At 42.7% G+C, this 28000-nt stretch overlaps 1 protein-coding gene across 1 annotated transcript; it reads right to left on the bottom strand.

Moving 5' to 3' along the window:
* Positions 1-6: 6 nt before the first annotated feature.
* Positions 7-28000, bottom strand: LOC126184686 (putative glutathione-specific gamma-glutamylcyclotransferase 2). The gene is made up of 3 exons (XM_049927180.1): positions 27639-28000; positions 27515-27556; positions 7-2049 (listed from the first exon to the last, which is right to left on the bottom strand). The coding sequence occupies exons 1-3, from the start codon at positions 27807-27809 to the stop codon at positions 1645-1647; spliced, it is 618 nt and encodes a 205-aa protein (XP_049783137.1). The 5' UTR covers positions 27810-28000; the 3' UTR covers positions 7-1644.

Consider the following 28000-nt stretch of genomic DNA (forward strand, 5'->3'; position numbering starts at 1 on the left):
AAAAAGGACAATTTCTAGCCAGACAATAATGGTGTCAGCTGGTAGATAAACATTTTTATTGATGCAGTGGTTGGTACAATACATAAATATAATGAACAAGTCCATTTAATACATTTAACACACACATAATTTTGGATTAAAGGAGACCACTCACTGAAAATCAGAAGTGATGAGTTGTTGATAGGCACACAGAAAAGAAAGGGAACTTGCTAGCTTTTAGAGTTATTCTTTGATCTGCTAGAGTAAAATATTACTCTACCTCAAAGGATGGCTCCAAAAGATAGTTTCCTTTCTTTTCTGTGTGCCTATTGACAATTCAACTTTAATTCTAAAGTACTTACATCCTACACGAACTTTCGTACAACATTAATGCATACACATATACATACATACAATACATAAAGAAAATTTAGTTCACATCAATTATAGTACTCTTATATATTACATTTGGTAGTTTAATTATATTCAATATCACAGGAGGAAACCTAATAAAAATAGGGGAGAGAAAGATGGTCAATTAAATGTAAGCTGAGTAAGTTAAGTTATAAAGTACAAACAGATCTATGTGGAAGGATACTGAAGTACCTCCTGAGTTTTGTGTGTATTATTATTTTCAAGCAGTAACAATAATAATATGCTACTTAGCTGTCACAAATACTTTATTTTACTTGGTACCATATCAGATTCTTACTAACTGGGTTTGACCTCTGATCTTCAGAATTTATGTGAACTTGCAAGGCTACAGCCTTCTCAGAAAAGAAGTACGAGAGAATAAAATTGTGCTAGAGTACACTGCAGAGACTTTTGTATAATTCCTCTGAAAACAAAAAGCCACCTAAAGAATCCTTACTACGACCTACAAGCAAAGAAGAAATGTTGTCTTCAAGATGTTCACGTGATACGAAAGAATCGCTTATCTTTTCTTGCATTCTGCAGATGTATAAGGACAGTAAAATATTTGGCACAAAAATAATGATCCAGCTGTGTTCTCTCTCCACCTCTTTTATACATAGTTTATAAAGATTCAACTTAGACCGACTAGAAACATTTTTAAAAAATGAACTGGTGAAGACTGAAAACCATGAACAAAACAAAATGTGGAACATGTACACAGTTTTCTGAGGCTACAACACTTAATTTCATGTAAGCCATGTTCAGATCAATTTCTCACCACTGGAAACCAGTACAAATTGTAGTGACTGGATACATAATGAGCAGAGAAACATCTGTTTAAATTTTAAAATTACTCTCATTCATTTTGGAATGTTATTTTTGAGTATTTTTTTCTACCTCTATCATACACATATTACACAGATACAACAATTATCCTTGAAAGAATGGCACTCTCTGGGATGCCACCTCTCCTGAATTAAAACAAAGTTAATGAGGAGATGTACAGTTGATAAGAGTATTGAAGCACTGAACCAGAGTTCAGTTCCGAGTAGTCTTATGGTTGCTAACATAGGAATATACTGCAATGAAACATCGTATGCTGTGGGTCAGACTTGAACTCAAACGTTCACCTTTTGCAGGCAATGCAATTACCGACTGAGCTATTCGAGCACAACACATGACATGACTCAAAGCCTCATTCGAGTTCCGATCTGACTCGCAGCTCTGATGATCAAGATGACAGTTTGTAGTTCAGAGATCTACAGATGCTTCCCTTTCAGCTATGATTTTTTTCACGGCACTTTCAAGAGGATATAGATGATGGTCCTTATAATTTGGTGCTATCAGCCTCATTTCTGCAACAAGATTATACAGATATTCAGCATTGCTGCCATTGGGACCATGGGCATTTGCTATGCATGAAGCAGTCTCATTAAGTGGCTCATTCCTCTTGAAACACGAATTGTTATCTGTTGCCACATACAGTGTTATATCGAAAGGTTTGACATGAGAAGTGAACTGTGCTCTTTTTGTCAGCACAGGATAGAATGTTGCAGTCTGTTTAACAAAGCCAGCCCTTCCAAAAAATTCTGGTTCAGAGGCAACACTTGCTTCATTTTTTTTGTCAATTTCATATGTTGCACCCCACACCATATCCTGAAACAATAACACTGCATAAGTGATCAGCATTATTTTTTGCTTAGAATTACAAAGCCATATTTTAATTTATCTAACTGGTTCCAAATTGTTGTGACATCTCTTTCAAACTGAAGTCCTTCAGACATATTTCTGTATGTAATTATAGCAAGAAATGTTCACCATGGTTGGTCAGTTGGTTTAAAGGCAGGAGAAGGGACCAAACTACGAGGTCATCGGTCCTGTGTTCCTAATAAAACAATGCCACAAGTGTGAGAATAAAATGGACAAAATATATAACACAAAACGGAAAGAAAGCAAAAGCCACAAGAATGAAGGGAAGGCAACGAACACTAAAAGGAACAAAAGAGGACAAGAAAACAACAGAGACACACTTGAAATAGAAGAGAGTAAAACATGAAAGCAGATTACAGTGGCTGGCCAACCACGAGAATAAAAAGGGAAAGCCAGCCACTCTGCAACACATTAAAACCTCCACCCTAAAGGCACTAGGGTGGAGGACACAGAGGGACAAAGGACATGCGCTAAAACCTACATGGAAGTATAAAACCCACTCTTCTCACAGATAAAACGTTAAACTAAAGCTGCTGTGAAGGCATTGTCGCCCAACACTGAAGGCAGGGTGCTAGGAAAGTTAAAAGTCTGCCGCAGAGCGGCTAAAAGTGGGCAGTCCATCAAGAGGTGGACGACTGTCATTTGGGAGCCACAGCGACACTGAGGTGGGTCCTCGCGATGGAGTAGGTAATCATGCATTAGCCATGTATGGCCAATGCGGAGCCGGCAGAGGACAACTAATTCCCTGCGAGAGGCCTGCATGGAAGACTTCCACACATTCATAGTCTCCTTAATGACACACAGTTTCTTGTGCGTGCTGTTACGCCATTCCGTCTCCCAAAGCCAGAAAACCCTGCGGTGTGAGACTGACCGCAGGTCAGCTTCGGACATGCCTATCTCCAGAAGCTGTTTCTGTGTCGCCTGTTTGGCCAGCCTGTCGGCAAGTTCGTTGCCAGGGATTCCGACGTGTCCTGGGGTCCACACAAACACCACGGAATGGCAGGACTGTTCCAGGGCATAGATGGACTCCTGAATGGATGCTACCAGAGGGTGGCGAGGGTAGAACTGGTCGATAGCTTGTAGGCTGCTCAATGAGTCAGTACACAGGAGAAATGACTCGCCAGGGCATGAGCGGATGTACTCATGAGCATGAGATATGGCCACCAGCTCTGCAGTGGAAACACTGCAGCCAACTGGCTAGGAGTGCTGCTCAATATGTTCTCCATGAACATATGCGAAGCCTACAGGACCATCAGCCATTGAGCCGTTGGTGTGAACCACTTCAGAGCCCCGGAACATGTCAAGTATCTAGAGGAACTGACAGCGGAGAGCGGCGTGGTTAACGGAGGCCTTAGTGTCATGCAAAAGGTCCAGATGAAGCTGTGGCCGAGGCGTACACCATGGAGGCGTTCATGAACGGACCGCAAGTACAGGTGGTAAAGGGAAGGACTCCAGTTCGGAGAGAAGGGACTGCGCACAAACCACAATTGTTAGCCCCTATCTGGGCCGCCGATGCGGGAGATAGACTGCAGCAGAAGAGAAAAGGAGACAGTAATTCAGATGCTCAGGGGAACTATGAATGTGTGCTGCGTAACTGGCGAGCAGTTGAGCACGTCTGATCTGCAGTGGAGGGACACCAGCCTTCACCAGTACACTGGTCACCAGACTCGTCCTAAAACCTCCTGTCACTAATTAGACCCCACAATGGTGCACATGGTCGAGTAAATGCAATGCTGAAGGTGCTGCCGAACCATAAACGACACTCCCATAGTCAACTCAGGCTTGGATAAGGGCTCTGTAGAGCTGCAGCAGCGTACAGCGATCTGCACCCCAATTGGTGTTTCTCAGGCAACGGAGAGCATTGAGGTACTGCCAGCATTTCCCCTTAAGCTGACAAAGATGAGGGAGCCAAGTCAATCAAGTGTCAAAAACCAGTCCTAGGAATTGATACGTCTCCACTACAGTGAGTGGATCGTCATTAAGGTAAAGTGTGAGTTCTGGATGAATGGTACGACACCGACAGAAGTGCACGAGACACGACTTTGCGGCTGAAAACTGTGCCTTGTGGATGGCTCCCCGGAGGTGCCACTCAGCAACAACAGTACTGGAGCTGCAGTACTAAATGCAGAAGTTGTCTGCATACAGAGAAGGTGAGACGGAGGGTCCGATAGCTGCTGCTAGATCATTAATGGCCACTAAAAATAGAGAGAGACTCAATACAGAGCCCTGTGGGACTACATTCTCCTGGATATGGATGGAACTATGGGAGTCACAAACTTGGACACGGAAAGTACGGAGTGACAGGAAGTTTTGGATAAAAATCGGGAGTGGTTCCCAGAGACCCCACTCATCGCACCAGAGCCGGTTGAAGATGATGAGAAGATGTCACTTGTAGTCAGATGAGAGATCATCTGGGTGTGGATGCGATCAGGCCCTGGAGCTATGTCGGGGCAATGTGCAAGGGCACTGAGGAGTTCCCACTCTGTAAATGGGGAGTCATAGGATTCACTGCATCGTGTAGTGAATGAGAGGACATTCCCTTCCAGCTGCTGTTTGAGTGTGTGAAAGGCTGGGGGGTAATTCTCTGACGCAGAGGGTCTAGCAAAGTGCTCGGCAATCGCGTTTGCATTGGTACATAACTTGCCATTTATGGTAACACTGGGAACAGCTGTTGGGGCCTGGTACTCAAAAAGACATTTGATCTTGGCCCAGACTTGTGAAAGGGACGTGTGGCACCCAATGGTGCAGACGTATCTCTCCCAACACTCCTTCTTCCGTTGTTTGGTAAGGTAGTGAACACAGTCACACAGCCGTTTAAAGGCTATGAGGTGCTCCAGGGAAGGGTGCGGCTTATGCCGCTGTAGAGCTCGCCAACGCTCATTAATTGCTTCAGCAACTTCTGGCGACCACCAAGGGACTGCCTTACGCCTCAGGCACCATAAAGACCGAGGGATCGCGTTTTCTGCCACAGTAACAATTGTGCTAGTCACCTGCTCAACCATCACACTGATGTTACCGTGTGAGGGACATTCAGCGGTGACAGCTGAGATGAAAGTCCCCCAGTCTGCCTTGTTCAAAGCCCATCTGCGCAGGCATCCATGTGGCTGATTCTGGGGCAGTGACAGGAAGATGAGGAAGTGGTCACTACCACATAGGTCATCAAGTGCTCTCCAGTGGATAGATGGGAGAAGTCCTGGGCTGCAAATTGATAAATCAATGTCCGAGTAACTACCATGAGCCACCATGAAATGTGTGGCAGCCCCAGTATTTAAGAGGCAGAGGTCGGATTGCAACAGTATAGTTTCGACATCTCTGCCTCACCCAGTAAGCATGGTACCACCCCACAAGGGGTTATGAGCATTAAAATCTCCGAGAAGTAGGAAAGGTTTGGGGAGTTGATCAATCAGTGCAGCCAATGCGTTCAGGGGTACTGCACCATCTGGAGGAAGATATACATTGCAGACAGTTATTTCCTGTGTTGTCATTATTCTGACAACCACAGCTTCAAGAGGGGTTTGAAGGGGCATATGTTCACTACAGACCGAGTTTAGGACATAAACACAAACTCCACCTGACACTCGATTATAGTCGCTACGGTTCCTGTAATATCCCTTATAGCCACAGAGCGCAGGGATCCACATTGGGAACCAGGTTTCCTGGAGGGCAATGCAGATAGCAGGTGTAAAGCTTAAAAGTTGCCGCAGCTCAGCCAGGCGGTGGAAAAAACCACCACAATTCCACTGGAGGATGACATCGTGAGACTGGGAAGGCATGGAACATTCAATGAGGCAGTTTATGCCTCAGAGTCACCTGCTGCCACCGATTTATTGCCTGAGCAGTCTATACCCATTGTGTCTGAGGGTCTGGTGAGATATAGGTCCTCAGCAGACGCCAAAATCTCCACCCCATCCTCAGATGCAGAGCTTATAGGTAGCGGTGGTGTGGGTGCCACTGCAATTTCCTTGGTCTTAGGGGTTTTCTTTTCGATTTCTCTCGCTGCTCCTTGGGTTTCCCTGGCTGGCAGGACTTCACTGGCTCAGTCTCCGGGACTGAGGATGAGCCTGAAACCCTACGACCAGCTGCTTTTGGGCTCTTCAGCCACTGGCGGGTGTCGTCTTTCCCACTAGAAGTGGGTGCATTATCTGAAAACTACCCTAAGCAGTTAAACAGAGAACCAACTCGAGGCAATAACATATTAGACCTTCTGGTGACAAATAGACCCGAACTGTTTGAAACAGTTAACGCAGAACAGGGAATCCGCAATCATGAAGTGGTTATAGCATTAATGATTTCAGCTGTAAATAGAAATATTAAAAAAGGTAGGAAGATTTTTCTGTTTAGCAAAAGTGACAAAAAGCAGATTTCAGAGTACTTGACGGCTCAACACAAAAGTTTTATCTCAAGCACAGATAGTGTTGAGGATCAGTGGACAAGTGGACAAAGCTCAAAACCATCGTACAATCTGCATTAGGTGAGTATGTGCCAAGCAAGATCGTAAGAGATGGAAAAGAGCCACCGTGGTACAACAACTGAGTTAGAAAACTGCTACACAAGCAAAGGGAACTTCACAGCAAACATAAACATAGCCAAAGCCTTGCAGACAAACAAATATTACACGAAGCAATATGTAGCGTGAGGAGGGCTATGCGAGAGGCGTTCAATGAATTCGAAAGTAAAGTTCTATGTACTGACTTGACAGAAAATCCTAGGAAATTTTGGTCTTATGTCAAAGCAGTAGGTGGATCAAAACAAAATGTCCATACACTCTGTGACTGAAATGGTACTGAAACAGAGGACGACAGACTGAAGGCTGAAATATTAAATGTCTTTTTCCAAAGCTGTTTCACAAAGGAAGACTGCACTGTAGTTCCTTCTCTAGATTTTTGCACAGACGACAAAATGGTAGCTATAGAAACAGATGACAAAGGGATAGAAAAACAATTAAAATCACTCAAAAGAGGAAAGGCCGCTGGACCTGATGGGATACCAGTTCGATTTTACATAGAGTACACAACGGAACTTGCCCCCCCCTTCTTGCAGTGGTGTGCTGTAGGTCTCTAGAAGAGCATAGCATTCCAAAAGATCGGAAAAGGGCACAGGTCATCCCCATTTTCAAGAAGGGACGTCGATCAGATGTGCAGAACTGTAGACCTATATCTGTAATGTTGATCAGTTGTAGAATTTTGGAACACGTGTTCGAGTACAATGACTTCTCTGGAGACTAGAAATCTACTCTGTAGGAATCAGCATGGGTTTCAAAAAAGACTATCGTGTGAAACCCAGCTTGCACTATTCGTCCACAAGACTCAGAGGGCCATAGACATGTATTCCGTGGATGTTTCCTGACTTCCGCAAGGCATTTGATGCAGTTCCCCACAGACGTTTAATGAACGAAGTAAGGGCATATGGACTATCAGACCAATAGTGTGATTGGATTGAAGAGTTACTAGGTAACAGAATGCTGCATGTCATTCTCAATGGAGAGAAATCTTCCAAAGTAAGAGTGATTTCAGGTGTGCCACAGGAGAGTGTCGTGGGACCATTGCTGTTCACAATATGTATAAATGACTATGTGGATAACATCAGAAGTTCACTGAGGCTTTTTGCAGATGATGCTGTAGTATATCGAGAGGTTGTAACAATGGAAAATTGTAGTGAAATGCAGGAGGATCAGCAACGAATTGACGAATGGTGCAGGGAATGGCTATTGAATCTCAATGTAGACAAGTGTAACGTGCTGCGAATACATAGAAAGGAAGATCCTTTATCATTTAGCTATAATATAGCACGTCAGCATCTGGAAGCAGTTAATTCCATAAATTATCTGGGAGTAGGCATTAGGAATGATCTAAAATGGAATGACCATATAAAATTAATCGTCGGTAAAGCAGATGCCTGACAGATTCATTGGAAGAATGCTAAGGAAAAGTAGGTTACAGTACACTTGTTCGCCCACTGCTTGAATACTGCTCACCGGTGTGGGATCCGTACCAGGTAGGGTTGATAGAAGAGATAGAGAAGATCCAACAGAGAGCAGCGCGCTTTGTTAAAGGATCATTTAGTAATCGCGAAAGCGTTACAGAGCTGATAGACAAACTTCAGTGGAAGACTCTGCAAGAGAGACGCTCAGTAGCTCGGTACGGGCTTTTGCTGAAGTTTCGTGAACATACCTTCACCGAGGAGGCAAGCAGTATATTGCTCCCTCATATGTATATCTTGTGAAGAGACCATGAGGATAAAATTAGAGCCCACACAGAGGCATACCGACAATCTTCCCCTTTCTTTCCGTGAACAATACAAGACTGGAACAGAAGGGAGAACTGATAGAGGTACTCAAGGTACACTCCGCCTCACACCATCAGGTGGCTTGGGGAGTATAGATGTAGATGTAGAAGAAACCTGGGAAGGGAGTGACACAAGGGACCCTTCCTAGCGAAAGAAGCCAAAGAAGACTTATGCTTATCTGGCTTAGAAGTGAGGACGGACGTCCACGATGGTTGGGTGGGTGGGGGGGGGGGGGGGGGCGGCATGCTCCTGAAGTAGGTGGTGCAGGAGCAAGAGGGAGGGAAATGCCCCCCACCATCAAGGGGGCAGATGTAGTTTTCCGACTTTGAGAGGTGACCTGGGTTGGCGGAGCTGATGGTGCCAGAACTGTTGTAGCGGTGGCATAAGACAATATCATAGGCACAGGATGCAGGCGTTCAAATTTTCTCTTAGCCCCAGTGTAGGTCAGTCAGTCCAGGGTCTTGTACTCCACAATTTTCCTTTCTTTCTGGAGAATCCTGCAGTCAGGCGAGCAAGGCGAATGGTGTTCTCCGCAGTTGACACAGATGGCAGGCTGGGCATATGGAGTATTGAGATGTGATGGGTGTCCGCAATCTCAGCATGTGACACTGGAAGTACAGTGGGAAGACATATGGCTGAACTTCCAGCACTTTAAGCACAGCATCGAGGGAGGGATATAGGGCTTTACAGCACACCAGTAGACCTCACCTTGACCTTCTCAGGCAATGTATCACCCTCGCAGGCCCAGAGCAAGGCACCGGTGCCAACCTGATTATCCTTCGGATCCCAGTGGACACACCGGATGAAATGTACACCTCACCACTCTAAATTGGCGCGAAGCTCATCGTCAGACTGCAAAAGGAGGTCTCTGTCAAATATGGTACTCTGGACCATATTTAAGCTCTTATGGGGCATGGTGGTTACAGAAACATCCCCCGGCTCATCACAAGTGAGTAAGTCCCGTGACTGGGCTGTTTCGATCAAGACTGACCCATATCTCATTTTGGACAAGCCCCACACCTCCCCGAACTTGTCCTTTAAATGCTCAACAAAAAACTGAGACTTCATCATCATGAAATATTCCCCATCAGCTCTCGAACATACAAGGTACCAGGGCGAATAAGACCCGCTGCCATTCTTCGTCTAATGTTCCTCCCATGGTGTGGCCAGGGAGGGGAACGATTTGCAGTCGTACTTCTGTGCGTTGAATTGAGCTCATGATCGCTTAGAGACTGCTGGTGTTTCACCACCAGCAAGAGATGATGAACATCAGCGATGATGCGATGCTTCATCGCATGTCGTCCGCCCTGTTGCCACTCACTCCGACCAGGGGCCCTCCCCCACGGGCGCCACCCAGCCGCAGCACAGGCCACCTGGCAGGATGGCCATTGCCGGGAGTCCAGATGCCCCAGGGTTTGGGCATCTACCCACTGGCACATGTGGGGAGTTAACGGTGCAAGTATCAGCAGAGTGAGCCCTGTGTGGTCAGGGGGCTGCAACCAACAGGGTACATGGCGGTCCCACCACAATGGACTGGCTACCATGCTGGATATCAGGTGCAAAGAAGTCCATGGTCATCATCAATGCAGAAATCCACACTGCATGGTGCATGGTGGAAAAAGCACCCAGGAAGGTGTTCTCACCCAAGAGATGGAGAATGAGCAGGACTGCAATGCGACGACGAGAAAGTGGGCTAAAGATCTCAATGCACGATGGACACAATGCACCTTGTAAGACGCCCTTCCCCAACTGGCTCGCTCTTCAGGAAAATTTTGAAGAATGGAGGTCAAACCCTACAGGGGATCATCACATAGAGGCTGGAGCATGTGAAACTCCTTCTAGTCACCTCGTACGACAGGCAGGAATATCTTGGGCCTATTCTAACCCCCGGACCTGCAGGGGGAAAACGTTCAATGCACAGTTTAATCTTAACAATGTCTTCCTAATTATCTGGGACTCATAGCAAAGAAAACCAAATTAAACTATATTTTTTTAATGAAAGGCAAAATTTTTTTTACTAAAAATTCTAAAAACTAGCATAACTCGATGATAGAGCTGTACACAAAATACTGATGGCTTTTAGTGACTACAATGAGATTTAATCATTATGGATGCAAATGTAATGACTCAGTGCAAATAATTAATTTCTCATGCTTGTCTTAGGGTATCTATGCCAATACCTACCCCTGTAGTCAAGGTTGTACTGTGGCATTTGAGCTAATCAGGTTAAATTCTATGACTAAAAGAAATTTTTATTGCCAGTAATTATTGGGAAGAGGAAGTTGTCTTTTGGAATTAGTGCATATGGTACAATTGATAGTAACTGTACACTGGATGGAGGCATTAAGCTACAAAATCTTTTGTCAGTTACTAAGTGGAGTTAGCTGTGTACTGCCTTTGCCCTCTCCACCACCACTATCAAAAACCACCATCACCATCAGATATATGACAGGCACAGTCCACACACGATGGGCATGTGAGCTGAAGAAAAGGTATCTAGATGAAAGGCTTGCCCTTGGCAAAGAGAGCTTCACAAGAAAGTAAAGTAATATTGCTATAAATATTGCTACAAACAAAGTATAAATACTGTTTCACATCTAACAAAAGGGTATGTGATACAATGTCAAAACAAAAGACAGTATTTCTTTAACAATTACTAATGTTCATTTACTCAATCTGATTGAAAGTCCAAACGATACCGTATCTTTAAATTTGTCCCAATTCTGGTCCCATAGCCTTTCACGTGCCAAATAAAGAAATTTACTACTGTTTTGCTATTTATGCATCAGATGGCATTCAGTAATTAACTTTTATACAATATTAACAAGATAAATGTGATTCTCTCTCTCTCTCTCTCTCTCTCTCTCTCTCTCTCTCTCTCTCTCTCTCTCTGTGTGTGTGTGTGTGTGTGTGTGTGTGTGTGTGTGTGTGTGTAGGCCTGTTTGAAGCTGTGTTTGAGAGTCTTTTTGTTGTGCCTATCTGCAACTCAGTATTAGCCTTTGTCACATTCTTTATCATTGCTGCAAGACCTAGGTGTGAGGTTAGAAGTCCATTTTATAGTACATAACTGATCCCAAAGATGAGAACCGAGGAAATATAAACATGTAAACTCTTAAATCTATCAGTTCTTGACTTAAACCATAGAAGTTATATCTGTTTACAACCTTGAGAAATTACAAACGGATTTACACAATTAAACAGCACAGCAATCACAAAATTCATTAGTACACCATTTACAATAACTCTGAGTAAACATACATGAATTAGAGCTATGCTGAGGAATGAAATTTTTTTGTTATGTGTATGACGGTACCAAGGTTTTTCTTCTATGCAGGGTTTGCAATAGTATCTAAAAGGAGTGAATACTTTAACTCAGTTTGCTCACTCAGTAATAAATGTGGAGATACAAATGCTTGTTCCTTAATATCTAAGATTTCTACCTGTGTGAGCTTCGCACCCTTTCCTTTTATGTGTTGGACTTCTATATCTATTACTTGTGGTTTTCATTTACACAATGTTTGACACAGGATTAACCTGGGTTCTTTAATTTGCAATTTCTATGGTGTTCTCTGAGCCTATGGCAGATTAACCTTCCAGTCTGTCGAATATAGCAACTCTTGATACACTCAGCTGATGATCTTATAAACCTCACTTTTCATGGTTTGGTTTTGTTTTGCTTTAGGGCGAAAAAAACAACTGGGGTCATACGCACCCAAGTCAAAACTATACCTGTAGAATACGAAAACAGAGGGGCATTAAAAATGATTATACGTCAGTCCCTATTGACATAATAGAAGACAGCTAAAAACAGGTACATGAAAAAAAAGGCTAAAAAAAAACAATACCATACTGAAACAGAGGTCCAAAACTGAAAATTAAATGGCCTTCGCTCTACTGCTTTGGCGGATAAAAAGTAAAACGTGGTCGACAGCCTGTGTGTCATTTGCTAAAATGGCCAAACTCAGATGGCAAACCCAAGTGGGAACATAAATGGTTAAAAAAGGGGCATTCCATCAGGAAGTGGTAGACAGTTAAAACTTGGGTGCAATGTGTACAAAGTGGTGGGGTAGTGGCACTTATCAAATGACGTTGGCTAAAAAGGCAGTGCCCAATACGCAGCCTAGTTAAAATGACCTAGTCCCGGCAGGAGGGCCGAGAGGAGGTTGTCCAAGCCGTTGGGAGAGGCTTAATAATCCTGAGCTTATTCCCGTGAAGGGAGGACCATTGGCAATGCCTAAGGGACACCAACTCCTGACAGATGGCAGTACAGAGATGATCAGAGGGAACATAGGAACTCGTGGGCTGGGGTACAAGGACTGCAGCCTTGGCAGCATCGTCAGCAGCCTCGTTTCCTGGCAGACCGACATGACCAGGAACCCATAGAAGCCTCACACTGGCTTCACCAAGAGTGAGCAAGTGACAGTTTTCCTGGACCCGCTGCACTAATGGATGGGCGGTGTAAGCGTACATAGACTTTGAAGGGGGTTGAGTGAGGAGTGAGTCTGAGCAGAGGACAGAATTGAGAAGGCTGTGTTGCCGGATGTACTCCGTGGCCTGACACAGGGCCAAGAGCTCGGCTGTAAATACTGAGCAGTTTGCCAGAAGCCAATATTAAAAGATGGGTGCCAATGACGAAGGCACACCCAACCCCACAGTCAGTCCGAGAGCCATCAGTGTATACAAAGGTACTATCACGAAGTTCCATGTGAAGGTTGTGAAACTGAAAGTGATAGACCAGGGCTGGAGTAGTGTCCTTAGGAAGTGAATGAAGGCCAAAGTTAACACAGAGTGCTTAATGAAGCCAAGGTGGTGAAGGGTTCACACCCAGCGAGAAAGTTGCAGGTAGTGTAAAGTTAAGCTGCTATAGCAAGTGGCAAAAACGGATTCCAGAAGGTAACAGAGAAGAGGGACGCACGCCATACTGGTAATCAAAGAAATGTTCGAAGGAGGCGGCATAGGATGGGGAGCCATGCATGGCAGACAAATGGCATGCATACCTGCTGAGGAGAAAGTCATGGTGGTAGGACAGTGGTAGTTCAGCAGCTTCAGCATACAGACTCTCAACCAGGCTAGTGTAAAATGCACCTGGGGCCAAACGGATGCCACAATGGTGGACAGTGTTCAGACGACGTGAGAGGGATGGACAGGCAGACACATAAACAAAGCACCTGTAGTCAAGTTTTGAATGGACAAGGGACCAGTACAAATGGAGGAGGGTGGTTCGATCAGCACCCCAGGAAGTACCACTGAGGACATGTAGGACACTGAGGAACCGAGTACAGTGGGTTGCCAGGTAAGACACATGGGAGGACCAAGAGTGTTTCCCATCAACCAGGAGCTCCAGGAATTTCATAGTTTCAACGAACGGAAGGGCAACAGGCCCAAGATGTAAAGATGGTGGGAGAAATCATTTGCATCACCAGAAATTCATACAGACCGTTTTGTCGGTGCAAAAATGAAAGCCACTGTCGATGCTTCAGCAGTAGAGATGATCAAGACATTGCTGAAGGTGCTGCTCAGTGAGACAGGTCCGTGGAGAACTGCAGTAGATGGCAAAATTGTCAACAAAAAGGGAGCTGGAGAGGCCCGGTGGGAGACAGGCCATTATAGGGTTAATGGCGATAGCAAAGAGGACACCGCTCAGGACACAACCCTGAGGCATACCATTTTCCTGGATAAAGGTGTCCAACAAGGCACAACCCAAACGCACCTTGAAAACTTGTTCTTTTAAAAAAGCTTGAAGGGAACAGGGCATGTGCCCACAGAAGCCCCACATATAAGGAGTATGGATGATACCAGTTCTCTAGCAGGTGTTGTAAGTCTTCTCCAAATCAAAAAACATGGCCACAGTCTGGGATTTCCGCAGAAAACCATTCATGACATGGGTGGATAAAGTAACGAGATGGTCACACTGTGTTTGAAATCCACAATGTGCATTCATCAGTAAATTATGAGACTTGAGCCACCATTCCAGCTGGGCAAGAATCATATGTTCCATCACCTTGCAAACACAGCTGGTAAGAGAGATGGGACAGTAGCTAGAAGGAAGGTTTTCATCCTTACTGGGCTTAGGTATGGGTATGACAGTGGCTCCACACAAAAGTCTGGGAAATGTGCCATCTGCCCAGATGCGGCTGTATGTGTTAAGCAGAAAGTGCTTGCCCGCAAGAGAAAGGTGCTGCAACATCTGACTGTGGACGGCATGTGGCCCTGGGGTGGGGGATCGGGGTGAACTGAGAGAATGATCTAGCTCCCTCATAGTAAAGGCAGCATTGTAGCACTCGAGATTCGGAGAAGAGAAGGGCATTGCCCGAGCCGCCTCCGCTGATTTCCGATGGAGGAAGGCAGGGTGATAGTCAAAAGAGCTCGAAACTTGAGCAAAATTGCGGCCCAACATGTTGGAGATAGCAATAGGGTACACGATGTCATCGTCAGCTACTGTCAGGCTGGAAATTGGAGAATGGACCTTGGTCCCAGAGAGGTGTTGGAGGTTGGCCCACATGACAGAGGAAGGGATGGAACTGCTAAAAGAACTAGTGAATGAGATCCAGATAGCTGTTTTGCTATCTCGAAGAACGTGATGACACTTTGCACACATCTGCTTATAATGAATGTAGTTTGCCATCGTAGGATGGCAGTTAAAAATGCGGAGAGCACGTCTCCGTGCGTAAACTGCATCACGGCATTCCTCAGTCCACCAAGGGACTGGGACACGGTGTGGTGTAGAGGAAGTGTGGGGAATGAACATTCTGCAGCAGTAAGGATAACGTTCATGAGATATTCCACCTGGTCATCACAAATGGGGAAATCTTGTTCTTCAGAGGTCGCCAAGGAGGAGTAAAGTTGCCAGTTAACCTACGGAAGCTGCCATTTGGGCATGCACGCTGATGCACATTCCATTGGAGGAGAGTCATAATGAAGAAGAGATGTAGGGGTGTCATCTCGGTGGCTGCCAAGTGACAGCTGGGGAAGAGTTGCTACTACGGGGCACAGAAGCAGGAGGATACTGCTACATGGGGTCCACAGAGGCATCAGCTTGCCCATGCCACTGGTCTGTGGAGTCCAATGCTGAAAAATGGTTGCTGGTGCGCACCAGTGACACGGAGGCTGGCGAGGCTAAGGTGTCACGTGATGACACCACTGTAGAGGATCTACATCTACATCTACATCTATACTCCGCGAGCCACCTTACGGTGTGTGGCGGAGGGTACTTATTGTACCACTATCTGATCCCCCCTTCCCTGTTCCATTCACGAATTGTGCGTGGGAAGAACGACTGCTTGTAAGTCTCCGTATTTGCTCTAATTTCTCGGATCTTTTCGTTGTGATCATTACGCGAGATATATGTGGGCGGTAGTAATATGTTGCCCATCTCTTCCCGGAATGTGCTCTCTCGTAATTTCGATAATAAACCTCTCCGTATTGCGTAACGCCTTTCTTGAAGTGTCCGCCACTGGAGCTTGTTCAGCATCTCCGTAACGCTCTCGCGCTGACTAAATGTCCCCATGACGAATCGCGCTGCTTTTCGCTGGATCATGTCTATCTCTTCTATTAATCCAACCTGGTAAGGGTCCCATACTGATGAGCAATACTCAAGAATCGGACGAACAAGCGTTTTGTAAGCTACTTCTTTCGTTGATGAGTCACATTTTCTTAGAATTCTTCCTATGAATCTCAACCTGGCGCCTGCTTTTCCCACTATTTGCTTTATGTGATCATTCCACTTCAGATCGCTCCGGATAGTAACTCCTAAGTATTTTACGGTCGTTACCGCTTCCAATGATTTACCACCTATGGCATAATCGTACTGGAATGGATTTCTGCCCCTATGTATGCGCATTATATTACATTTATCTACGTTTAGGGAAAGCTGCCAGCTGTCGCACCATGCATTAATCCTCTGCAGGTCTTCCTGGAGTACGTACGAGTCTTCTGATGTTGCTACTTTCTTGTAGACAACCGTGTCATCTGCAAATAGCCTCACGGAGCTACCGATGTTGTCAACTAAGTCATTTATGTATATTGTAAACAATAAAGGTCCTATCACGCTTCCTTGCGGTACTCCCGAAATTACCTCTACATCTGCAGATTTTGAACCGTTAAGAATGACATGTTGAGTTCTTTCTTCTAGGAAATCCTGAATCCAATCACAAACCTGGTCCGATATTCCGTAAGCTCGTATTTTTTTCATTAAACGTAAGTGCGGAACCGTATCAAATGCCTTCCTGAAGTCCAGGAATACGGCATCAATCTGCTCGCCAGTGTCTACGGCACTGTGAATTTCTTGGACAAATAGGGCGAGCTGAGTTTCACATGATCTCTGTTTGCGGAATCCATGTTGGTTATGATGAAGGAGATTTGTATTATCTAAGAACGTCATAATACGAGAACACAAAACATGTTCCATTATTCTACAACAGATTGACGTAAGCGAAATAGGCCTATAATTATTCGCATCTGATTTATGACCCTTCTTGAAAATGGGAACGACCTGCGCTTTCTTCCAGTCGCTAGGTACTTTACGTTCTTCCAGCGATCTACGATAAATTGCTGATAGAAAGGGGGCAAGTTCTTTAGCATAATCACTGTAGAATCTTAAGGGTATCTCGTCTGGTCCGGATGCTTTTCCGCTACTAAGTGATAGCAGTTGTTTTTCAATTCCGATATTGTTTATTTCTTCGAGTTGGCAAAGGATAAGACCGTTTGCCTTTGGTGGATTTCCTTGAGCCTTTCCTGTTAGAGGAAGACTTGGGTGTTGTTTGGCTGGAGGGACAGAGGAAATCTTCATGGGAATACCCCTTCTGTCCTTTCCCGCCTCCCAGTTTTGTAGCAGGTGGCTTCACCTCTTGAGGCAAGAGAGTGACAGCTGGTTGCACAGCTGGTTGGGGGGGATGGTGATGCTACTTTGACACTGGGCAATTTCACAACCTCAGAGCTGAATTGGAGGTCGCATGTCTGTGTGGCCATGTCCTTCATGGAGCAAGGGGTAACAAGGACAGAACTACAGGTACCAGACGGGAGAATGCAGGGGTTGCAACTAGCCAGTAACTTGTGAGTGTGTGGGTGAGGTACTTTTTCCTTTACCCGGATCTCTTGGACAGCCCACTCATCAAGAGACACGGGATAATGCCGAGAGGCAGCAGCATGGCTGCCGATGTAGTTTATACAGCAAGGAGAAGGAGGTGGACAATTGCCCTTGTGTGCATCCCTACCATAGGAGATACATTCGGCTGGGTGTCGAAAAGATGTTCTAGCGTGGTTGAAATGATGATACTGGTAGCAGAGCATCAGGTTCAGAATGTACAGCCGGATTGTGATAATTTCATAGCCTGCTTTGATCTTGGAGGGAAGCATCACTCTATCAAAGGTGAGAAAGAGAGTGCGGGTGGGCAGTAAGGAGGAATCTATCTTTCTCATTACACGATGGATGGCAATGACACCCTGATCAGAGAGGTATGATTGGATTTCGGCCTCAGTTAGACTGTCAAGCAGTCTGGTGTAAATTACACCATGGGAAGAATTCAAAGATCTATGGGCCTCGACATGAATAGGGTAACCATGGAGAAGCAAGGCAGCAAACAGTTGTGCTTGAGAATCAGAAGTGGTCTCCCAAAGCAAAGTGCCATTCCATAAATGAGAGCAGGATTTCACAGGGCCAACAATTGCATCAACACCTTCCTGAATAATGAATGGTTTTACCGTGGTGCAGGACTGACTGTCTTCAGTACGTAAGACCACGAGGAACTGTAGTGCAGTGGATAGGGTCTTTGAATCATTAGCCTCATTACGTTTTGTAGACGTTGAGTGGGAAGATGATGGACCAATCGTGAGGAAATCCCCCATGATTGCCAGCGTCTCCGATGGTGCACTCCTTCCAACTGGGGGCCCCCTTCACAAGAGGGCGGACCCACCTTAGGTGATTGTTCACACCTGCCCAACACCTGACAGAGGGACCAATTGACAATTTGGAAAGGCAGCAGCACAGACAATCACCCGTCCCTGGGCCTGGCCTGTACCAGGGGGTACGTGTGAACCCTACCTGTTGACCCAGGGCTGGGAATCGTGTGTTACCCAGTCACCTGTTACACATCACATGTGTGGGCTGGCCCTTCAGGAGCGCACATGGAGGAAGAAGAAAAAGAGGAACCTCAAACACTGAAGCGGAGGAACAAGAGGAGATGGGAAACAAAGAAAGAAAAAGGGAGCAAAAAACAAAGGTGAGACTGTTCTTACGTAAGCAACAGAATGAAGAACATTGCCAATAACACCCCAGACATGTTCCCCAAGGGAGAGGCAAAAGAATAGTAAGAGCATAGACATGCAGCACAGAAGGGAAAAAATGCTGCAAAGGCTGGGGCCCTGTGGTAGCCAAGCATGAACCCGCCAAAGAGTGGCGAGCCCACTGGGGTGGGGAGGGCTTTTCATGATGTCCGATTGTTTACCTTTTAAATTGAAGAGACATCTACTTGCTGTCTGTGGGACATCAAACAGCACAGAGAAACCTTTGGCTTTTAAAATACTGTTATCCTATTTGAAGTTTTACCTATAAAATGTAAACCGCACCACTTGCTTTTCTATCTGCCTATACAATAAAAACAGTAGCCACCGGTTCCTTGTACTACTCTTCCTGGGACACAGAATGGAGGCACAAACTGTGAATTTGATTCCAACATTACTGAAAATACTGTCAATAAAAAACTGAATAAACAAGCTAGGTCCCTGCTGTACCCAGTGAACAGCATAGATACGCCAGATTCATCTTTTGCCAAGCATTGCATACATGAAAACCATAAATACATAATAAGAACTGAAGACATACACATAGAAGAAAAGTGTGACATTAGTCATTAACAAATTTTAGATATTAAGACACACATATGTAACCCCACATATATTATTGAATGAACAAACTCAATTCAATCATTCACCCCTCTTAAACAATATTGTAATTTCTCCATAGAAGAAAAACCTTGGTGTCTTCATTTACATAACAAAAAATTCCATTTCTGTGCATAACTCTACTCCAATGTATGTTTAGCAATAGTTACTGCAAATGCTGCACTAATGAATTTTGTGAATGCTGTGCTAATGAATTTTTTAAATCCCTAGGTAATTTGTCAAAGTGGTCAACAGAGATAACATTTATGGTTTAAGTCAAGAATTGATAAATTTAAAAATTTACATGTTTATCTTTGCATTTTTGCTTGGTTCTCACCTTTGGGATCAGTTACGTTCTACAAAAGGGGCTCACCTAACAGTCATAGTAAAGTTTGTGAAACTGGGCTAAAAAAATGTTTCATTTAGTTAATACAATATACACTGTTTGACTAAGAACCCACAGTTGAAACAATTACATTTAACTATTTGTTGCCTCAACACCTGCTCTGTTAGATTGTCCCTTCTTTTAGTCAAGCTGCGCAATAAAGATCTTTTCTCAATTCAGTAGTTCTCATCGGTCACCCAAACTACCTATCTGATCTTCAGCATTCTTCTGTAGCAGGACATTTCATGAGCTACTATTCTTCCATTGCCTGTACTGTTGCCTTCAATGTTTCACTTCCATATGAGGCAACACTCTACACATACACTTCCAGAAGAGACTTTCTGCATTGGCATTGCCTTTTTGTCTAGTTATACTTCTACTACCTTCACTGCCAACTGAAGAGATATTTGAATGAGAATTAGTGGCTAAAAGGTTTGGAAAATTGGCAAAACAGCTTGAAGAGTGATGTGCTGACCACATGCCCCTCCATACTGCATCCGCATGATGAAAAATGTAAGACAATGACATGGCAGCTGGTCAACATCTCTTGGAGTCTTCAGGGCCTAGAACAGCAGCTCTCTCTCTCTCTCTCTCTCTCTCTCTCTCTCTCTCTCTCTCTCTCTCCCCCCCCCCCCCCCTCTCCAGTCATTGCTTCAGGTGTTCATTGAAATTCTCAACAATCTCTACTTGTTTTAACTTATCCAGATCAAATCATCTAATTTCCTACCTTTCTCCTATCTCTTCAGTTTTAATCTACATTTCGTAATAAATAAATTGTGTCCACAATCCAATTTTGCAGTTTAAATCTCTTTTCAAATTCTCTGACCTACCATTACATAAGTATCTGAAACAGTCTGACATCTTCAGGTCTCTACCACATATGCCACCTCCTTTCATGATCCTTAGTGTTAGCAATGATTATGTTACGCTCCACATAAAATTCTGCCAGGTGGCTTCCCTTTACTTCCACTATTTTTTCTTACCTTGTTATACTGTGCTATTGCTGCAGATCTTAGCTTTGTCTGTCTGTCTGTCTTGGTTACAATATGCTCCTCATAATGATACTAACATTCCTATTTTCTTGTTCATTATTAGACCTACTCCTGCACTACCCTTTTTTATTTTGCATTGACAACTCCATACTCTCATGTTTTCCGTATCATTGCACCTCAGTAACTCCGATTTTACATCCTCTGCAGATATATAGCAGTAGTTCCCTTTTGCGTTCAGCCATCTGCAGTGCCAACATAGTAAGACAATATTGGTTAATGTTACAAGGTCAGACCAGTCAATCATCTAGATTGTTGCTGCTACAATTACTGAAAAACCTGCTACCATATGTTACTGTGCCCTGAATACAAATGCTCCTCTGAAGTAGTTGCATCCACGGTATGACTGTTTCACTGATGCACGAAACCCACCCCACTGCAGCAAGGTCAACTGTTTGTGAGGGGTTTATTGCACAAAAGAGTAGGAAAAATGAACAAATGACTGTTGCTTTATTAAATGTTCTCAATACAATTATGCAACTAACGTCCTAGAAAATTTTATTTCAACCAATCAATTGCAAAATTCTTCATGGTTATAAATGGCTTCTGTGGCAAATCTTTCCAGAACAGGCACTGAATCTAGTTCACTCTAGCAGTTCCACAAGGCCTATATGGCATTCTTGACTAAATTATTAATTATATTTGCCAATCTTGATGAAGTTAATATTTCTATGAATGTTCCATAACTCTAAGATCTAACAATCCTTATACTTGAAAGGAAACAATCTCAGACTGTCAATTATGTCCTAGACAGGTCTCTAAATGAAGCATACAGAAAAAGGTTTCTTTTGATAACTGATATCCCTATGCAGCTTTAAGATGTACACTTGCAGACTCAAAATGAAAGTTAATAATTTTGGAACATTGTGCATTTACATAGCTTTTTTTAGTTATCAATTATGAATTATTTCGGAACAAAGGAGACAACTCACCTAAAGGCAGAAGTGCTGCATTGACAGATACACGCGCGCGCCCCCCCCCCCACACACACACACACGCACGCACACACACACACACACACGCACGCACACACACGCACACGCACACACACGCACGCACACACGCACACGCGCACACACGCACACACGCACGCGAAAGGTACAGAGTTTTACTTTGTTAGCTTTCAGTACGGAATTCCTTTCCCAAGCTGGGTAGACACTTTTTAATATAATATTGTGTAAGTAATGTAGGAATGAATGATCCATTTCTATTGGCAAATGGTGCAAGTAAGGACAACAGGCAGAGGGGGGAGGGGGAGGGAAGAGGAGGCTAACTCACTACCCTAGGGAACACTTACTTCAACTTTCTTTGCATCAGATACTAATCTGATTTTGTGGTTAGTACAAGCTCACATCAGCTCATCCTAATCACAAAATCAGATTAATATCTGATGCAAGGAAATTCAAAAAATTTGTAGTCCACGGTGGTGTGTTAGGTCCCTACAGCTCCTTATTTATATAGATGACATACACACCTCAGAAACTGCGGCCACGATCATGTTTGCAGATGACACTAGTGTCATAGTAAGTGATGTTAAGGAGCATCTGTCCACAACAACCAATCAAGTCCTGAAGTCTTTGCATTCATGGTTCAGTGCCAGTAGGCTGACCCTTCATGTGAAGAGTACAAATTATATACAGTTTGGAAAGATGAGTCAAAACCAAATGACTTAGAAAGGGTACACTGTAAAAAACTTTTAGGAATGCGTGTTGATCAAGCCAAACTGGAAAGATCCTGAACCTAAAATCTCCAAGACTCAGCTCTGCATCTTTTGCTCTGAGAATTATTTCTAAAGCTTGCCCCTAAGACGGTGCTAGAATGACTCATTTTGCTTATTTCCAATCCCTTGTACTTTATGGAATAGTTTTCTGGGGCAAAATTAATAGTCAATCAAATGAAATTTTTACATTACAGAACAGGGCACTCAAATCTTGTCATACAGCTCTGTTAGGGCTTACTGCAAGCCCATATTTAAAAAGTTGACATTAATTACTGTACTCTCCTTGTAAATATACACATGTGTGTTGATGCCAAGAACTTGACTTTATGAACTGTAAACCAACTGATTACCACAGTTATAATACTCATAACTATGGGTCCACCCCAAGAGAACATGTTAGAACAACTCAAAGACATGTAAGCCATTTTGGTCATTGTACTTTTCAGCAGTATTATGTAATATGTTCATGTGTTTTCACTTTTTCAGTAGTGTTTTTATTTTCAAGATTTCATTTTCTTGTCCTGTCACTGATTTGCTTTTTGTGCATGTTACAGTGTAGTTTATGTAATTGTGATTCCCTTCCCAAATACATACTAAGCAAGATGGCCATGCCAATCTTAATGCACCAGACTCGCATTCAAGAGAAGGGTGGTTAATTCCCCATCCGGCCATTCTGACTTGGGTGTTCCATGGGTTCCCTAATTTACTAAGGTGAATGCTGGTATGGTTTCTTTGTTGATGTCATGGCTGACTTCCAGTCCAATCTTCACCTAATTTGTGTGGCTACTTGAGAATTCAGGTATGGGAGCAAAATTACGTCCTGTGTTTTTAAGCATCAATAATTTATAATGGATAATATTCATATAGGCCTACCACTCTTCAAAATATTAAGTATTTTAAAAGTGTGATTTATAAAACTCCATAACATTAAATTCCAATGCTAAGTTGAAACACAGAATTCCCTGGGGGTTTATGAAATTTATGAATTTTCTTGATTTTTCCAGGTAAAATGTAATTCCTTGAGAATTTCAGGTTTTCCAGGTATTCCAGAAGAATCACCACCCTGCTAATGCCATCCTACAAATAAATAATACTACGTCTGTACTAGTGTCCTGCACCAGTGAAGCATGTTACAGTTCTGAGTGTCTGTGCACACTGTGTCCACAGCCAAAAATTACATCTATTTTTCTGTGTACTGCACTTCTTAGGAAAACAATATCATTAGAAATGATATACAAACTGAACTGGGTACATATGGAAAGCAAAACAGTTATACACTCTGAAGGAACCATTTGTCATTCACCCTAAGTGTTTCAGGAAAACCGTCAACACACAAATCAGGCAAGACAATTACTGTTACTCAGAAACAAATGCTCTCTGTGATAAAAATGCACAGTTAGGATAAATAACAGTGTCTTAGGGCATGGCTACGCTTCAGTGGAAATCAGAACATTTAATAACTCCATGACAATTTTTCTTAAGAATGTTTTACAACGGGTGACCTGCATTGAAATTTATAATGAACCAAATGCTAACATAAAATTTAATTTATCCCACAATAAATTCATATTATTTGGAAATAGATTTCCTCAAACTGTTCTGTGAGGACATTAAACAGCCATGTAACAAACCATGTATCACTACAGGGATTAAGGTATCTTGGTACATGAAAAGAGAAATGTACCCATTGGCAAGAATAAGTAGAGACCCTGCAGTACATGCACACTACAAAAATTACTCAAAATTACTACAAAAAGTTAGTCAAAAATCAAGGAACATGCACATAATGGCAGAAATCAGTTATTCTGACAAACATAAGGCTATATGGAAAGCAAAATGAGAGAGAGGTCAACCAGCCTCAGAATAGTACAGCATCACTATTGAACTGAATGGAAGGGCTACAAATGATGAGTCACACGTAGCAAATATATTCAATAATAATTTCTTAAACATAGTAGAAAGTATAAGGACTAACAGCTCAAGAGAAAAGTCAAAGCAGTATGATGAAAAAGCATAAAAGTCAATCATATGAATGTATCACCAATTTCCCCTTCTGAAATTAAGAAAATTATATATTCTCTCAAAAATAAAAGCTCATTTGGTTTTGATGCTGCTTCCAATAGAGTAATAAGGATTTGTTCCCATATAACAAGCCTTATCTTATCTGAAATATAAACTGCATCACTAACTCGGGGCATCGTTCCAGAGAGATTTAAATATGCTGTTGTCAAGGGCCTCTCTAAGAGAGGTGGCAGGAGAGATGTCAATAACTACCGACCCATTTCACTGTTGAAATCATTTACAAAATAGCTGAGAATGTGATGTATTATAGAACAGTATCTCACCTGAGCAACAATAATACCCTCTGCAAATGACAGTTTTGATTTCAAAAGAGTTGACATATGGAGAATGCCATTTACACGTTCACTCACCAAAGTTTACAAGCATTAAATAACAAAATAGCACCATAGTTGGTATTTTCTGCAAAAATTTATGGGGTTGATGGTATAGCCAACCAATGGATAATGTTATTTCTAACCAAAAGAGTGCAGAAAGCTGTACATAGTAATTCAACCAATGCAGTCAAAGGACATTATTCTGAATGCGTTCCCAAGGCTCAATCTATTGTCCCTCATATATGAAAATGATCTTCCCTTGGTAAAAGTTACATATTGGAGCCCCCTTGCAGTTTTCAATATGGCACTGACAAACATTGGGCTTCACTACTGGTCAATTTGTTACCACAACCAGACATTCTGCTTTCACATTCATTTGCTTCAACTCTCAACCAAATTGTCACTGCCCAACCTCCGGCTGTGCCGCAAATCAGTCTGTCACCACAACCAAGATTTCTTGTGTGTGTATGTGGGAGGGGGGGGGTTGGTATGTAATGTAGCCCTTCTGCCTAATATACAACAGTCAGAATTGGTTCTTTTTGCAAATTACACTAGTACTGTAATCAATCCTAGCATATATACAGCAACAGAAGATTAGTGAACAATGTTCTTAAAAGTATCATTGACTGGTTTTCTGTAAATGATCTCATATTTAGTTTTGAAAAGACATTTATTTCTGGACATCTATGGGTACTACACCAGTGGTAAGTGTAAAACATTGTGAAGAAATAATAAATAGGATGGAAACTTCAAAATTCTTAGGTGTCCATACTGATGAGAATTTAAGCTGGAAAAAGCACATTTTGGAACTCTTAAAACAAGTTAGTTCAGCCACATCTGCTTTCCAAATCACTGCATATCTTTGGGAGAGAGAAACTGGTAGTTGACATATTTTGCATATTTTCATTTAACAATCTCATATGGAATAATGTTCTGGGGTAACTCATCTTTAAGAAAGAAAGTCTTCATTGCTCAAAAATTTGCTGAAAGAATAATATGTGGTGCTCACCCGCAGTTATCTTGCAAACATCTGTTTAATGAGTTACGCGTTCTGACTATTGCTTCACATTGTATTTATTCCCTCATGAGGTTTTTTAAAAAATAATACACTGCAGTGCAAAAGGAACAACAATGTACATAATTACAATACCAGAAGGAAAAATAACATTCATTACTCCATATCAATGTAGTCTTTAGCACAGAAAGAGATGCACAACAGTGGAACTAAAATTTGTGATAATTTACCAGTGCCCAGTGATATAAAATGTCTGACAGGCAGCAAAGTAAAATTTGAAAACAAACTGAGGAAGTTCCTCCTTGACAACTACTCATATTCTGTTGCAGATTTTTTTTTTAAATGTAAATTTTCAGCATGTGGCTACACTTACAAATTAACTTGCAATGTGAATGTAAAATGAACTCTTCCACAGCATTACCATTTATCGTGCAAATGATCCATGTAAAAGTAAACAAACTAACTAACAGCATTGACAGACCAGAATTAGCAACTGGTTCCTCCTAAACAAAGTTTCCCTGTTTTAACTGGGAGAGAACTTTCTCAGTATCTGACTAGTACATAAGTCCTTGTATCATAAAAGTGATTTTTCTTCCAACACAATATTTAATAGTGAACAGGCCAACAAAAATGCTTCATGCATAAGACCATACTTCTCTGTCATTATCGAATACATAGCTAAGTTTGACACTCACAAGGTGAGCACTGAGCACTCAAATAAGAAACATAGCAGCACCACTGTGTGCACAACACTGTTGCCATAGTTTTACTTCATCTGGTGATGAACCACTACTGCTCATGAGACAAAGATGGTGCGATTTAAAGTTTTCCCATGCACATTTCATATACTACACATGCTCAATGTATGGTCATACTGGATAAGTATGTCCACTGAAACCAGTACTGCTTAATAAAGCATTAAATATATTCTACTATTTTTTAATTGTAACAGTAATACATAAAGGTGAAAGTCAAGCCATAGACAGATTTCAAGCCATCAAAATTAACATACTGACACACACTCAATGTCAGTGTATCTGTAATAAAAGAAATGAAAGCAGTTGTAAATAGGCTGTTTACTCAGAAAAAAATACTTCTTCAAGCATGCCTACTGCTGGTCAAGTTTTGAAATGATAATAACGTGAGACATAAAAAATAACACCAAAGTTTGAGTTGATTTCTAAGGAACTGTAAAATATGGGCAGTACTCATCACAATTTAGAGGAAAATCCAAGTCATACTTGGAAAAATGAATTTTCGTCACAGAATTAGTTTCCCACAACACACATGCACACGTTCAAAGTATGCTTTTCTCATGATTTGGGTTTTGTATAAATGCCATATATGTAAAGGTATGCCAACGAGTTCAAGTAAATATAGCCATTCGAAGAAATCTGGGGAATAAAATGTGGCATTTCTGTATTTATGGAACCTTGGCATTATCAGTTTCTTCCTTGACACATCATTGGCATACCACTTTACGCAAAATTCTTCGTGTTGCTAGGCGTGCGTCTGCATTGAAACAGAACTATGAACAAGTCCCAGGCAATGCCAGCTGCTCGAGCAAACAAAGTAGTAAATGATGGAATGAACTCTCATTGCTAGAAGTTCTTTCATTTTGTTTCAACACAATGCGCTTTATTTGGCTACTGTTTATTGTTACCAGTATTAGAGTACACTTACCCTGGGGCACCCCGTCCGAACTAACGCAACTACACGGCCACGCTGAAACATTTTTGAATAAATTTATCACTCCCATACATCAAGAAAATTGTGAATTTATTTTGTACAACGATCCGTATCATACCTTGTTGGGGAAGCACTGATAATCGTCACTTGCCACCCAAAAACGCCTTACATACCCGGTTATACAGCCGGTAATTTTTTGCAGGAAAGGTAAATCTTCCTTCCAAAGCATAGCTCCATATGCAAAAACCCACATGGTTTGAGATTCACTTTCACTTTCAGGCGAACTCATACAATCGACAATAATTCGACGCCTCAGTATCAACAACACGGCTCGCTTCCCGAGTCCTGACGCCACACTCTATTCACACCTGGCAGTCACTTAGTACTGACAGTGACAACCAGCATGCGCCCTGCCAGGGCTCTGGTTGCTGTGGCAACTACCAATCGCAAAGTGTGACGAAATGCTGTGTTGCCACGACG

This window comes from Schistocerca cancellata, chromosome 4, assembly GCF_023864275.1.
Source record: "Schistocerca cancellata isolate TAMUIC-IGC-003103 chromosome 4, iqSchCanc2.1, whole genome shotgun sequence".
Classification (NCBI taxonomy): domain Eukaryota; kingdom Metazoa; phylum Arthropoda; class Insecta; order Orthoptera; family Acrididae; genus Schistocerca; species Schistocerca cancellata.